Source organism: Rattus norvegicus, chromosome 7 (genome assembly GCF_036323735.1).
Source record: "Rattus norvegicus strain BN/NHsdMcwi chromosome 7, GRCr8, whole genome shotgun sequence".
NCBI classification, from domain to species: domain Eukaryota; kingdom Metazoa; phylum Chordata; class Mammalia; order Rodentia; family Muridae; genus Rattus; species Rattus norvegicus.
The window spans coordinates 118,941,482-118,956,019 of NC_086025.1; the positions used below are offsets into that span (position 1 = coordinate 118,941,482).

Sequence of the window (14,538 nt, forward strand, 5' to 3'; positions counted from 1 at the left end):
GAGGTGTAGACTGTAACAATGCAGTGTAGGCCAAGTGGCTAAGAAGTCCAGAAGAGACAGGAAGCACCCACCCTTGCAGCCTTCAGGAGGTGCACCTCTTTGGGCATACCTTGACAATGGCCTTTGGGGTCTTCCCTTATACAAACCCAGATTCCTTACTCCACTACCCAGAAGGCCAAGTATGATGGCATAAGCCTAAAATCCTACTCAGGAGACTGAGGCAGGAAGATCATGAGTTCAAAGGTCAACTCCCCAGAGGACCTGCAGGAGGATCATGAGTTCAAAAGTCAACCTCAACTCCCCACAGGACCTTGGTTCAAAGAAAGGAAAAAAAGCGTGCCCAGGATGAGAACGTTTTAGACGTCAGGTTTTTTGCTTTTTTTTTTTTTTTTTTTAAATTCTGGAACCTCTGCAAATACATAACGAGATCTTGGGCCCGGGTACCAAGATTAAACACAAAATTCATTTGTGGTTCTTGTATACATTTTACATGTAGCCTCAAGGTAATTTTATACAAATTTTTAGACACACCTGCAATTCTGACTGTAACCCATCACGTGAGGTCAGAAGTGGAATTTTTCCACTTTGGTATCGTGTTGGTGCATGCAAAGTTTGGGGTTTTTGGAACATTCCAGATTTCAGATTTGGGGTTAAGGGAACTCAAGCCAGGGGCTGGTATCCCCAGCCACAAGAGGATGTGGAGTTAAAGGGAGGACCATCCCGGAGGCCAGTCGGCTGTGCCTGACACTCGACCATGATTCGACCATGATGTTCAAGTCCACCTCAGTCCTAGCCCTGGCTTTAGGGGTTAAAGTTCACAGACAGCAGGAGTTTCCAGGCTGGACCTGCCCACACCTGATCTCCAAGGCCAGGACTGTAGTGAAAAACAAGGTCACAGAAGCGCAGTAACACTCAACTTCAGGACACCACAGGAGAGAAATTCTTCGTGTGGCAACTCTGTGTGGAATGAGCCAGACAGCAGGTTAAGTGCGCGATGACGAGAAGAAAATGTGATGTCTCTCCCAGAGTCTCAAAGTGTTCGCTGCTTTAGTGGAGATTTTAATTACGGGCAGCGTAATGATTCTCGCTTTAACGGATAATTATCCCCCACATTAACGACTAATGTTAGGGTGCGGGGAACCACTCCCAGTGCAGCTGAGCTAGACCTTGTAGACTTCAGCTCTCTGGGTGCCCTCCTCCCTGTGCTCAAGGAGGTTTTTCTGCAGGACCAGGACACAGCTCAGAGGTAATGCACCTGACAACGTGGAGTTTTCCTGTGGGGGCCCCGGCACAGGGTCTCCACGGAGACAGGGACACTAGCACTCTACCCCAAACTAAGAGGAGCTGGATAATGTCTACATAACACAGAGGAGAGCCAGCATTTGCTCTAATATTGTTCCCATAAGCACGTAGGTGACTATGTTCTTGCAATCACTCTGAACCTACACAAAACACCTTCAGCTTCAGGAGCTTCAGGAGAGTCCCGCCGTCTGAGGAGGCTCTTAAAGCACATGGGAGAGTACTTCAGGAGCTGGTACCAAGTTCAAACTGAATACCATGGAGGGTTCCCCAAGCCCTACCTCCTCCTAGGGAGCATTTCATGTAGAGGGGACAGAGGAGCTCATGGCCCAGGCCTGGGGCAGCAGCTTTGTATTCAACAGCTGTGCAAGTGCCATTTGTTTGAATTTGCTGGAACACGCTCTGAATGAGGACAGGCAGCAGAGGGGGCGGAGGGACCCTAAGAACAGGGATCAAGTAAGGGACACCCAAGGCTAGCTTTAGTTGTGATAGTGACCACCCCTCCCCTCTCAGATCTGGATGCAGCTGAAGGGCCCGCCCCTCCTGCTGACATCAAAGCTGTCATTCAGGAATGTACCCCAGGGGAGATGATTAGGTAGCTATTCTCAGGTCTCCCCCGAAGTGGAGAGGGGGGAGAGAGTGAGAAGGGGGGAAGCCACCCTAGAAATGCTCGGAAGCCTGCGGTGCTGGGCCCCAACTCAATTTGGAGCTTGGCCACTGGCCCAAAACCCAAAGGACCTCAGTGACCAGGAAGGGACACTGGAGACAGACAGGATCAGGTCTCTTTTCACTAACCAGCAAAAGCAGCAAAAGTTTCACTCTGACCGCAGTACACAACAAATGTCAGGTTCAAGGACATGTCTCCAGCCATGTAGAATGGGATTCCTTCTGCACTGTGCCTCGTTCCCTATACACAGCAGGGAGGAGATCACCAATGCCTAGCAGAGAGACACAGGGGTGGGAGGGGAAATTCAGGGAACCCCACCCCCCAGGGGTAGATGCATTTGAGATGCAAGGATCTGCGGAGAGAGACATCAGCTTGTTCTGGGAGGCCAGCAGCCCTTGAACATGGAAAGCGAGGGGCAGTGGACTTCTTGGCTGCAGCCCTGGGGGTGGGAAAGAACTTTCTACCAGAGAACCTGAAGTCCTCACTTCAAATGAGCTCCAAGTCACTGCTGACTGACGCTGACATGAAGTTGATGGAGTAGGCCATGTGGAAGAGTGGAACCATGGATAAGGAGGGCATATGGGAAGTTTAAGGAAGGAATCTATAAAGGTTTCCACGGAGAAGGTGCAAGAGAACCTTCCAGAACCTTCCCAGAACAGGGAACAGTGGATTCAGAGGATGCAGAGGATATATAGATGGACAGGAGGAAGCACATTCAGATAGGAAGACTGTGGATAAGGAAGCTAAGACAAGGGGTGAACGAATTCAATTACAAGGAGCAACATGAGATATTCCGTGGCCATATACAAAAGTATTTAACAGAGACCAAAAAGGTATCCCCCAAATGGAGACTGAGAAACCAGTCATGGAGGGAAACACAATTGTTATTTGTTGATGGGCTTGAGAAATAACTTTTTTTTCCCAAGACAGGGTTTCTCGGTGTAGCCTTGGCTGTCCTAGACCTCACTCTGTAGACCAGGCTGGCCTCACACTCAGAGATCCACCGGCTTCTGCCTCTGAGTGCTGGGATTAAAGGTGTGCACTACAACAACCAGGCTGACTATTGGGCTGAGAAATTTATTTACTTACTGGGGGGCATGTGTGGAAGCCAGAGAAAAACTGTATGAGTTGGTTCATTCCTTCCTCTCTGTGCATACCAGAGATCAAATTCTGGTCCTTGGGCTTGGTAGCAAGTGCCTTTACCCGCTGGGTCATCTCAGCAGCGGGGCTGAGAAAATAACAGACCACACAGTACACATCCAGTGCCCACATCTGAAGCCTTCCATCTCATTCCTTTCAATCTATAAGACAGTTGTTAAACCCAATGGTGGTCCCAAAGCAGAGACCTATTCGCAGGGCCACGTCACACATTTCCCTTACAGAGGCCATGGGATCCAGGTGCTCATGGGCTGGGCACACTCTAAAGCCAGGGTGGGTTTGGAAACTCAGGAGAGCTATCTGGACTACATCTCCTGGTGAACACAGTGAGCTTTTCCTGAAATTAACGGATTCCTTCCTTCTGCCGGCCCCTCCTGAGCCTCCTGTCCTGCAACACAGGAAGCCGAGGGCTCCCGGCATGGTTGGGCCAATTCCAACCCCGCCATGGGGAGGCCTAGAGCTTGAGCTCAGCTTACCAAGAAGCAAGAAATTAAAGCTGTGTGACGACAACATTGCTTTCATCGTGAATAAATGAGCGCTATTACCTCCAAGGAGAAGAGAGAGTCCTTCAAAGGCAAAAAATGGAAGAGAGGGGAGGAAGGGGATCAGGGAGAAGTAATCAGCCTTAATTAGCTTTATCTCTAGGGAAATAGCATGATGCTTTCAGTACCCGAAGAGAATCAAATTAGCCTCATGCCGGTCACATCTCCCCGAGATGACAGATGTGGCCACTGTCCCTTTATCATCCTTCTAGACAGGGCTGGGCTGATGAAGAGGAAATCTGAGCGCCTCAGAAGTCAGTTGCCCGCACTCGATGAGTCCACTGCCATTGCAGGGGAACTGCGGGTCCACAGATCCCCAGTGGCCTCACTTACCTGTCCCAACGTGGTCACATCATACCCTAAGTATGTCTAATAGGTCGGCTATGGTAGCCCCAGGGATGAAGCCTGGTGCAGAGGCTGTTACGTGCCCCCACGCTGATGAGGAAAGACGGGAAGGGTCCTAAAGAGAATACACGACGTGACCTGGGTCCACTCATCCACACGGATAGGGTAATGCTTGACTGAACACTGGTCTGGCATGCAGCACTCTGTAAACGCCTGCAATGGGTGCTCAGCTAGACGGCCATTGCTCACACCCTGGAGAACACCGATCCTCCCTGCAACAGCGGCCTCAGCTTCTCTGTCTGAAGCAAGCTTTCCACATAGGGCCATGTGACAGGGAGGGACTGGGGAAGGACCCGGCTCCCCCTGCTGCTTCTCTGTCAGGGGGGAGCCGACCATGCAGCTAGCGAGCTGCGTGCCTCTGGATAGAGGGTGGGCGTTAGAAAGGGAAGTGGGGGGTGGCGTGGCTACCTGTGTGTCCTGGAGGTGGCATTTGTTTATTGGGTTTAGATTGGCTAAATTCAGAGCGGGGAGGAGAGACAGAGGAAGGGAGTCCCCCCCCACACACACACACACTTTGTCCAGCACTTCTGGTGCACACCATCAATCATGCTATCTCCTAGACCCCCACCTTCCTTCCTGCTCACCGCCAGGCACCTGAGAGGCAGGAATCCGGGATCAACACTTGCCAGACAGCAGGAAGAACTGCCCGCATCCTGTTGGCAGTCAGCCACAGACAGGGAGGAGCAGTAGAGGGGTGGGCAGCCAAATGTCCTTCTCCCTCCTCCACATTTCCAGACAATAACCAACTTGAGATGCCCACGTGCCGGCAGGCCAACCTGGCATCCCATCTCTCGGGCTGTGAAAGCTCTCCAAGTGACCACCCCCTCCCTCTTGGGATGCACAGAGCCACAGACAACCCACTTTCTCCTCTCTGCTCTCTGCCTCAGTCCTTTCTCCTGCTCCCCACACTCCTGCTAATACCTACAGGCCTCTAGATGAACGCAATAACTGTGTGCTGTATGCAGATAAGATTCCCACCCTAGAGGGCGGAGATTCCTAGGACGTCCACACTGATGATATGACGTCCTCAAGAAAGAAAGATCTCCAAGTCAACTCTCCAGTACAAATCAAGTTCCCAAGTCAGGGGACCTTCTAGAGAGACGATGTGCTCAGCACGGAACCTACTGGGAACTGGTTATCCAAGTGGGCTTTCACTGTACAAAATAGAGGATCAAAGACCAGAATGAGATCTGTGAAGCACAGTGGTATTTTATACTGTTCTCGGCTATCTCTTCAAGTTTTAAAGTAACTGTTGGCTACAGTCAGAGACACCGTTCTTCAAGACTGGTCAGGACATGCTGAGCTGAGTTATCTTTGGGGTGGAGGGAGGCAAGTTAGTCTTTGCAGCAACAAGACATGACTAAAACCAACAACTTCTCCCGGGACCCAGAAGTCGAAGGCTCAGGGTTTTTACCATAGCTGCACACAGTTTGGCAGTAACCAATTAAACTGAAAATCTGGAATAAACAGCCTTAACTTTAAAACCGCTCGCAGCTAGCTGAGGCAGGAGGATTGCCATGATTTCAAAGCCAGGATAGGCTTTGGAGCCAGACCCCGTGTCTCAAAACAACAGAACTCCCTTAGAGGCACGCATGATTATCTAATGCATTTGGATAGCAAAAGCAGGTCTCACCTAGACAGCCCCCTCCTAAAGTCCTCATGAACAGGGAGACATAGGTCCCCCAAGAAGGTGAATGAGGACTGGGAGGCTGGCAGCAAGGAAACTGCCACCTTAAGAGACCTTAAGGGAGACGACACATGAGTCCAGGACTTCTCTCCTTTTGTCATGTCACCGGGAAGCCACAAGAAATCCTCATGCCTCACAAGTGCTCTGTGAGCCTCTTTGCACTGTGTGCAAAGCAGAGGTCAGCTCCTGGCAGCCCGTCCGGCAGGCTCCAGACACTTACCTGTGAAGTCCTCGAAGCACTCGCAAGTGTAGCCACCCTCACGACTCCGGCACCGGCCATTGGCCCCACACGGGTTGGAGTAGCAAAGGTCAATTTCAGTCTCACAGTAGTCTCCAGTGAAGCCTGGTGGGCAGCGGCAGCGCAGGCCCGTGATGGGATGGATGGGCCGGAACAGCACCGTGGTGGAACTAATGAAGGGTGCCGAACTGTCGAACCTGAGCACGGACACGCACTTCATGTAGTTCTCGCAGGGCTCCCTCAGGCAGATGTTATCATCGAAGGGCAGCACGCGTTGGGCAGAGATGGTGGTCAGCAGTGTCCGGTTCAGGTAGATCTGCTCCTGTAGGTCCTCGGACGGGAAGAACCGGCCACGGGCGCCACCGGGGAGCAGTGCCGAGAAGGTCACGTTCAGGATGTTGGAGCTGACGTCCGTGTCGTTCTGGATGTTGAAGACGAAGATGTCATCCTTGGTGGTGGACAGTACCGTGGCCACCCCTTCTACAAAGAGGGATAGCAGTGGGGACAGGAACCTCTCCTGCGACATGTTCTCCAGGCGGACTGTGATACTGTTGGTCAGCATGTCATCTGTAATGATGGTCACGCGTAGAGTGCAGAGAGCGGTGACGCTGTGGACACCATCTGTGGGACACAAGGGGACCTGTGGTCAGTAGGATGCCCAAGACAGTAAAAACTTCTACAACCCCACCAGGGACAGACTTAGATGTACTTGGCACAGGAGAGGCCAGCCTGGGTACCCCTAATCTCACTCCCCACCCTTGATCTCCTCCTACATATCCCATTTTCCTGCTGACACTGCTGACATGGTCTATCCCAACCACAGCTCCCAAAATTTGCCCTATTCTTACAGAAACCCTCAGTAGACCAAAACCACAGAACAGGGTACTCCAGAGACCATACCGATTCAGCCCGCTAGCACACAGGGGCTTCTCAGCTCACAGACTTCACTCCAGCCACGAAAGACCAGGGATCCCCACTGTACTCTCCCAGAAATCTAGCCATCTCACTCTGCCCCCAAGCTCCCCTCTCTCCTCACTACAACTCTTCCCATCATCCCCCCCACTCAACTCAAACCCCACTGTAGCAGGTCAACACTGGTGCCATTAGGGGACAGCCACATCGTGGCTTAACTTACCTGAGCCTTATCCACCTACACCTTTACACGGCCAGCATGCAAGGATGCTGGGTGAACAGTGTTCTACAAGGGTAGCTAAGAGCTTCATCTATATCTGCTTCATTTACAGCCAATGCAGTAAGACCATCTGTCCCTCCCCACCACTGCCATACCCTTCCCCCGCCCCCGTCCCCCTCTCCCATGATGGAGTGTATCCTTTGAATTGGTCAGCACACAAAGGCCAATGGTCCAAGGGAGCCAAGCTCGATCCCACGCTGGAAGCAGAATTTTGCCGCATTGTGTACATGGTACTGGTTTTACAGGGATTAAAAGGAGCAAGATAGAAGAGGTCACAGAGACTTGAGCCATGGGTCCAGAAAGTGGCTGAAGCCAGGAAACATGTGGCAGAGTTGGAATCCCCTCAAGGAGGCTCCAGGATGCTATGCACAAAGCACGAGGTTGAAGCATAAATTGCAACAAAGGCCCTACGATGTTAGAAATGACAGAACCACAGGATGCTCACCAAGGAGAGCTACAGGCACGGAGTGGATTGTGTGTACACATAACCAAGAGAGGCTATGTGTGCTGTGGATGGCAGAGTTGGAGATGTGGGGCTACCTTAGCGCTTTGGACCCCAGGTGATTCCATTGCCGCCCAGTAAGTAGCCGGGAGTTGCAGGATTCGGGGTTTTTCCCGCACTGGACTTCAGTTTTGCTGGAGTCTGCCCATTCCCTGCTGTGCGTCCACTCTTCCGTTCTAGAATGCATTGCTTACTCTGTGTTGCATTTATTAGAGGTCTATAACTTGCCTCTTGATTGTGTGGGGGAGCTCATGGTTAAGGGATGACCTGCATCTCAGAAGAGACTCTCCATTCCCACTTTTGAACGGTACTGTCCAAGACTATGAGGATTTTCGAAGTTGGACCGAATGCGTTTTGCACTGTGAGACAGCCGTGAGCTTGTGGGGTAAGGGGTTGAAGGTTATGGCTTTAAGGCGATGTCTTGGTGTCTGACAAAGGGTGGACTTGTGATAGGCTTGTTGTTTGTCTGGGTGGCTGGGTTTTTGTTGTTTTTAGACACAGGTTTTCTCTGTGTAGTTCTGGCTGCCCTGAAACTCACTCTGTACACCAGGCTGGCTTCAAACTCAAGAGATCCGCCTGCCTCTGCCTCCTGCGTGCTGGGATTAAAGGCGTGTGCCACCACCACCCTCACAATTTTTTTTTCTTTTTTCTTTTTTCTTTTTTTCGGAGCTGGGGACCGAACCCAGGGCCTTGCGCTCGCTAGGCAAGCGCTCTACCACTGAGCTAAATCCCCACCCCCACAATTTTTTTTTTTTTAATTTAAGAAACTGTGGTGGAGCCAGACGAATGGGTCAGTGTTTAAAGGCACTGGCTGCTCTTAAAGACGTGGATTTACTGCCCAGTGCGGTGACTCACAGCCATCTATAATCCCACTCTGGGAGGGATTCTACACCTCCATCCGGCCTTATAAGTGCCAGGCACACATGTGTGCACATATACACATGCAGAAAACATCCACACACATAAAAGAAAAGTAAATTTTAACAGAACGTGAACATTCTTAACAACACTGAGAGATATTCTTTAAATGGTTAAGATTATAATCTACATGTATTAAAGTTAAATTCTTTTTGAAAGACCTATTTATTTTATGTAGGTGAGTTCACTGTCATTGTCTTCAGACACATCAGAAGAGGGCATCGGATCCCATCACAGATGGTTGTGAGCCACCGTGTGGTTGCTGGGAATTGAACTCAGGTCCTCTGGAAGAGCAGTCAGTGCTCTTAACCCCTGAGCCATCTCTCCAGTCCCCACGCCCAAAGTTAAGTTTTTTAAAAGCTTGATTATAACCCAGGGGTATCACTAGAGCACATACAGGGTTCACAGATCTCCAGACCTGCCTGCCTCAGTTTCTCTCTACCATCTTCCTCACACCTGTCACAGTAGATGTCTTATAATCCACCTTCCTCACCCCATTTTCCCTGTGGCTGCTAATGCCGTCTGGAATAAAAATCCATGCCCTGAACCCCACTTACGGCACTTCACAATCTGTACCCATGGCCCTTCCTTGTTACCATACAAATACTTCCTGGCATCTTGCAATCTCTCAGTCCACCTCAGGGATTTAATGTATGTCCAGTACTGCATTCCTCATAATCCACTGGCTGTCCTCTCGCCACCCAAGTCTCTGCTACCTGCACCTCATTGAGGGGACTCCAACTCTGAGAACCCTCTTACTGCACCGGTCCCTCGCTGAGGGTGGCCATGCTAAGCATCCTCCCAGGGTCTCCATGCTGGACACCCCTCCATTCCCACATTCCCGCTTTTGCTCCTGCTCAGGAGTGGCCATGGTCCCAGGTATTCCAACTGTTTATGCCTGAGAGTCCCTAAGGACCAACAGGTTGTGTTCTTATAAATACTGTGTGCACTGGTAACTTCTAGAACATTCCCCGGGACTCAGAAGTTTCTGGATAAGCAAGTGTGGACGAAAGAGAAGGGCAGAGAACAGAAGCCTACTGGTTTCTCCACTCCAGCATGGACGGACGTACAAATACCACACAGAGACAGCTATCCACTGAGGCATGTTTTTGTAGCTGCTTGGTTTGATTTTGTCACAGTAGTTTGTCTAGGAGAGCTTGCTTCCTGGTGGCAGCTGTACCAAAACATTCTTTAACCACACAGGGATTTGTTTGTCCTGGCCTAGGATGTTAAAGGTCACACAATTTTAAATTAAAGGCCTCCTTTCTTGTAGTGGATTGATTGGGTTATCCTGACCCAGGGTGAAAGGGGACCCCATGCCTCAGCCTTCAGAGGGGCAGGCAGCCCGAAAAGGCACAGCAGAGAGGGGCCCACCAGAAGGAGGAGACAAAGCAAACAGAACCACAGAAACGGCTTTGGGTACTGATGTGCTAGAAGCCTGGCCCTGCCTACTGCCTGCCCTGATGTTAACTTCTCCAAGTCTGTAAGCCAGAGGTATGTGTGACTGCGGTGGTCTGGTCTGGCTTGGGTTTCTGAGCCAACCTACAACTTATGAAAGCCTTTGGGGGACACAAATCTAAATGCCTGTCACCAAGGTCACCACTGAAATGAAGGACGGGCCACCCTGAGATGGAACAACACGCGGTGAAAAGAGATAGGGACAGAAACCAGCGAACAGGACAGATCTAGATAACACCGCAGTAGACGGGAGCAAACAACCACTTTAACACAGGATAAACCAAGACCCTGTGTGTGTGTGCTCAGGAGTCCAGAGGACTCGATCTGGCTCTGTCTGTGCCACTAACTTTAAATAAATTCTACTCAAGAGCGGCTTCAGATTTGCTTGAAATGTGTGGAGGAGACATCCTGAAGACTACGTGTGTGCCCACCCCCCGTTAACCACATCACTAAATTAGTGGGGGACAACTGTCATCATTTACGGGCCATATCAGCGCCTACTAACCACAGTTCTGTTTACACTGTCCTCAGGTTCCCTGTGTTTTGACCCACTGTCCTCCTCCTGTCCGGGTCCCCACTCAAAGCCCCAGGTGACATTCAGGCACAGACTCTCCGGGCTGTGGCAGTGTCTCGGGCTCTCTGTGCCCGAGGTCGTGATGGTTTGAGTGATTCTGAAGGCATGGATGCAGAGCTAATTTTCTTCTCCGTACCTTTTCCTGTTTATTTTACAGCCAGGCTGGGTGTGTTGGGTCAGGGCGATCAACTTTGGAAAGCTCCGGGCTTAGGCAGTTCCCCAGACGGGAGCTGAAAGCTTTTCTACCGCAACTGTGAGAACCGTGCAAAAAACGCCCGCCACTGGCTTTGCAGCACACCCCAAAGCAGCCCAGTGCTTCAGCATCCCCAAGCGGCTCAACACAACATCCGTTTTCTCAGAAGTCACCACACTGCCTCAGACAAGAGGAAGGAGGCAGAGCACCAGGCTGAAGTATGGCTGCCAGCAGGGCTTCTGAATGCCTGAAGGAACTTTTCTATGTCTCCACAGTGAGGGGTAGAGGCTGCTGCCTGATCCTCTGACAATGGGTGAGGGGGCAGCGGTGAGAAAATGGAGGGAACACGTCCATGACTGCATCCCGATGGCAAAGGTACTTCTTCAGGCCCTAAAGCCCTCCCAGTGTGGATGGAATGGGAGCAGGGGTCAGAGCTACAGCTTTGAAACCCAGGGCAGATGATGCCACGGAGGGCGAGAGGCAGAGTAGACATCACCAGTCGAGATGGAGGCTGCTTCCCCGAAGTGGACGTACAGTGAAGAAAAAGTGGCAGGAAAGCCTGGGAAGTGAGAGGGAAGAGGGTGTTCCCTGCCCTCAACGTGCCATGACACAACTGTGACCAAGTGTCAGTTATGATGGCACAGTTAGCCGCTTCATTCTGAGACCAAACTCCAGACCCCATAAGTGGGCAGAACAAGGCAGTTCCTATGGTTCCCTGCAATCCCAGGGAAGACTGGGAAACTGAGGCAGTAAGATTACCATGCGTTTGAATGGGACCTAGTCCCATCTGCATGGGACCTAGTTTGCGGACACCAGTCACTGGACAAGGGCACCTCAAGTCCCGCATGAGTTGGGGAGCATTATTTAAGCATGGACCACATGAGAATGTGGGGTCACGGTGGAGCAAGACCACAGAGGCAGGAGACGGAAGTCTCCTGACTGCTGCTGGCCTTGTGTGATTTTGATGGGAGGCAGGCAGAAGGGAGAAACCACAGGGATTGAGTCCTCAGCAGTGTGGAGAGGTCCGTAAAGGGCTCTTCACTGGCCTCCTCAAATGAGGGCAGTACAGCACAGAGAGCCGAGCTGAGCCACTCCTATTGCTGGACCGAAAGGCCCCACGATCTCAGTCCTGCCCACTGGAGACTAGGAGTAGGGTAGGTTAGTTTCTGACCTATTAGACGCCAGAGCCCCGCAGACAATTCAGTGAGACAGACAACTTGAGTAGAAGCCAGGACCATCCACCCACTCACTATGGGACCTCGTCCCCTTTTCTGTCTCTAGGTAGAGCCACTGCAGCCAGCAGCAGTGTCCCCACCCCTTGTATTCTCCAAGACTCTATATGGGCTCAAAGCTCTGGAAGCTAAACCTCTCCCGGAGGCTGGGGAGGGCCTCCCAGTTCAGATTGAGGCTAGACAACAGGTGGTATTTGGCTCCTGCCCTGAGGGCATCTGCAGGTTTTGTTTTATCTGCTTTCCCACCCCCTGGAATAAAAGCTGAATGTCAGAAGACCAAGGTGGCAGGAGCTCTCGGGGTGCAGACAATGCTTAGGTGGTGGGGAATGGTCAGGCATGGTAATGGTGGCAGTGAGAGAATTGCTTCTGTTCCCTTTGTGAGGAGCAACAGTGACGACCCCCCCCACAACCCCAGTCTCATGATGGAGACATAGGGCAGCAGGAATGGTTCCACACATGGGTGCCTTGACAACCAGGCCACATGCTCTGACCCTGTTCTGGAAAGATCTATGCTCATCTTGTAGACAACCAGCAGGGTACCACAGGGGTCTGCAGCTGCATCTGTTGCTAGGGGACCCGAGGGCAGAGCTGGTAGCCCTTCCCCCCATCCCCAGCTGGGTCCTGTCTTCGCTGGTCTCTCCTGATCCCCTCCTCCTCCCCTCCCCTCCCCATTCACTCACACTTTGGGCCCCTTCTTCTTTGGAACCCATGTCCTATTTTTCCACTGCTGTCCTGTGGAGCTAGAAAAGGGGTCTCCACAAGGGGGTCTCTTTCCTACTGGTCCCACTGAATCTTTGCCCCAAATCCCAGGCAGCCAGAACCCAATCTACCCCTACTAGGGCCTTATGTCTCCCCATCTCCACACACACTTTCAAGCACCCAGATTCTGACACCTGCTTCAAGTGACACTTCTCAGGGAACTCTATTTCAACCTTAGAATCCTGGCTACAATAAACACTCACCACTCAGAGTCTCTTAACACTCTTTTTAACTTAAAATGTCTTTAGGCTCCACCCCTACCCTAGTACTGGGTCACCAATGTCACCAATGCCACTGCCACCACCATCACCACCATCACCACCATCACCACCACCACCACCACCACCACCACCACCACCACCACCACCACCACCACCACCACCACCACCGTGCCACTGAGAGGAAGCAGCCAGGCCTCAGCACCAAGTGTCCATCAGGCCATCTGCCATCTCCCTGCTGTGCGTGACCTCCCTCTAGCCTATCCCTCCAGCACCTGCCAGGCAGCTGATCAGCAAACATCTGCTTGCCCAAGAGTCTAGGGCCCGGCAGTAGGCCCCTCCTTCCTAGCCTTAACTCCCACCTCCAAAACACCCACTGAGGCAATTCCTCTTATCTGAACGTGAGAATACACATTCAGGTTCACAGGGAACATCAGCCCAAGGGTTATTCCTAACAGACCCTACATAGTGTCCATAAGGGAAATGACTCACCATGGGACAAAGGCAACTCCTGGACATCCAGCATGGCCTGATTCCAGTCCTCTGTACCTTCTACAGATATGCCAGGACAGAAGTTCCTGGTGGCTGCCCTATTCCTTAGAATACACGGGTGGTGATGAGTTTATATCCACCCAGAGACATGACAATCTTAGGCTTGGTGGCACAGTTCCTCAAAGCAATGGGTGTGGAGTTCAAGAGACTAAACTGCCGCCTGCCAAGCTACCTCGACTATCTTCTGTACCACAGGGGTCTCCTGCTATAATCTGGACCAGAGCCCACAATTCCAGAAGGGCTGAGCACCCCGCATGCCACAGACAGCTAGTATGGGCCTCACACATTCAACCTCTCTATGGGAAAATGTAGGCTGCAAAATACCAAGCAGCTACCACATTCTTTACTGGGCAGACATGTGACTATTAGTGTCAGAGAAGACACTTAGGAAAGTTGAGTGTGCAGACAATCTAATTCCACACTGGGGACAGTCCAGGCTCAGGAGCTGACAACCTGCTACCCATCCTGACCTCTGGTTTGTTCCACAGAGAACCAGGTCAGCTGCCCCAAAGATAAGCCTTGGCATATGTGCTAAGGAAGTTAAGCATGGTGGTGTCTGGCCTCACTGGGGTGCAGGTAGAAGTCAGGCATAGAAGGCAGACTCCAGCCCATGTCTGTGCCTGTAGACACCATTCCCTGCTGCTACTGCCACGAACGAGCCCACAAACAACATGTGAGGAGACTTCCTACCTACAACTTCTCAGCCAGTACCCAGGCTGCAAGGCTCCCCCAGTAAGTATGGTCTGTGGTTCACAGCAGCAGATCCCTCCTTCTACACCAAGCAAGGTCTTAGCCAGGCTTAGGATCAGTCAGCGAGGAGCACTGTGGTGAGTGCCTGAAAGTTCACAGCTTCAAATCCACTCATCCAAACAAAACGCCCACTTCTCTCCGTACTCCTCTGGTTTCCAAGACACGATCACCTGGTATCTCTTTCTACTCTTAAA

The 14,538-nt window shown here is 51.5% G+C and overlaps 1 protein-coding gene across 4 annotated transcripts in view; it reads right to left on the reverse strand.

Annotated features, from left to right (window-relative positions):
• Celsr1 (cadherin, EGF LAG seven-pass G-type receptor 1) overlaps window positions 1–14,538 on the reverse strand; it is a 137,410-nt gene that overhangs the window by 74,032 nt on the left and 48,840 nt on the right. For all 4 annotated transcript variants that reach the window (NM_001427591.1, XM_039080317.2, XM_063263331.1 and 1 more), the window contains exon 2: window positions 5,979–6,617. In NM_001427591.1, coding sequence (NP_001414520.1) covers window positions 5,979–6,617 — 639 coding nt within the window. The remainder of the gene's footprint in view (window positions 1–5,978; window positions 6,618–14,538) is intronic.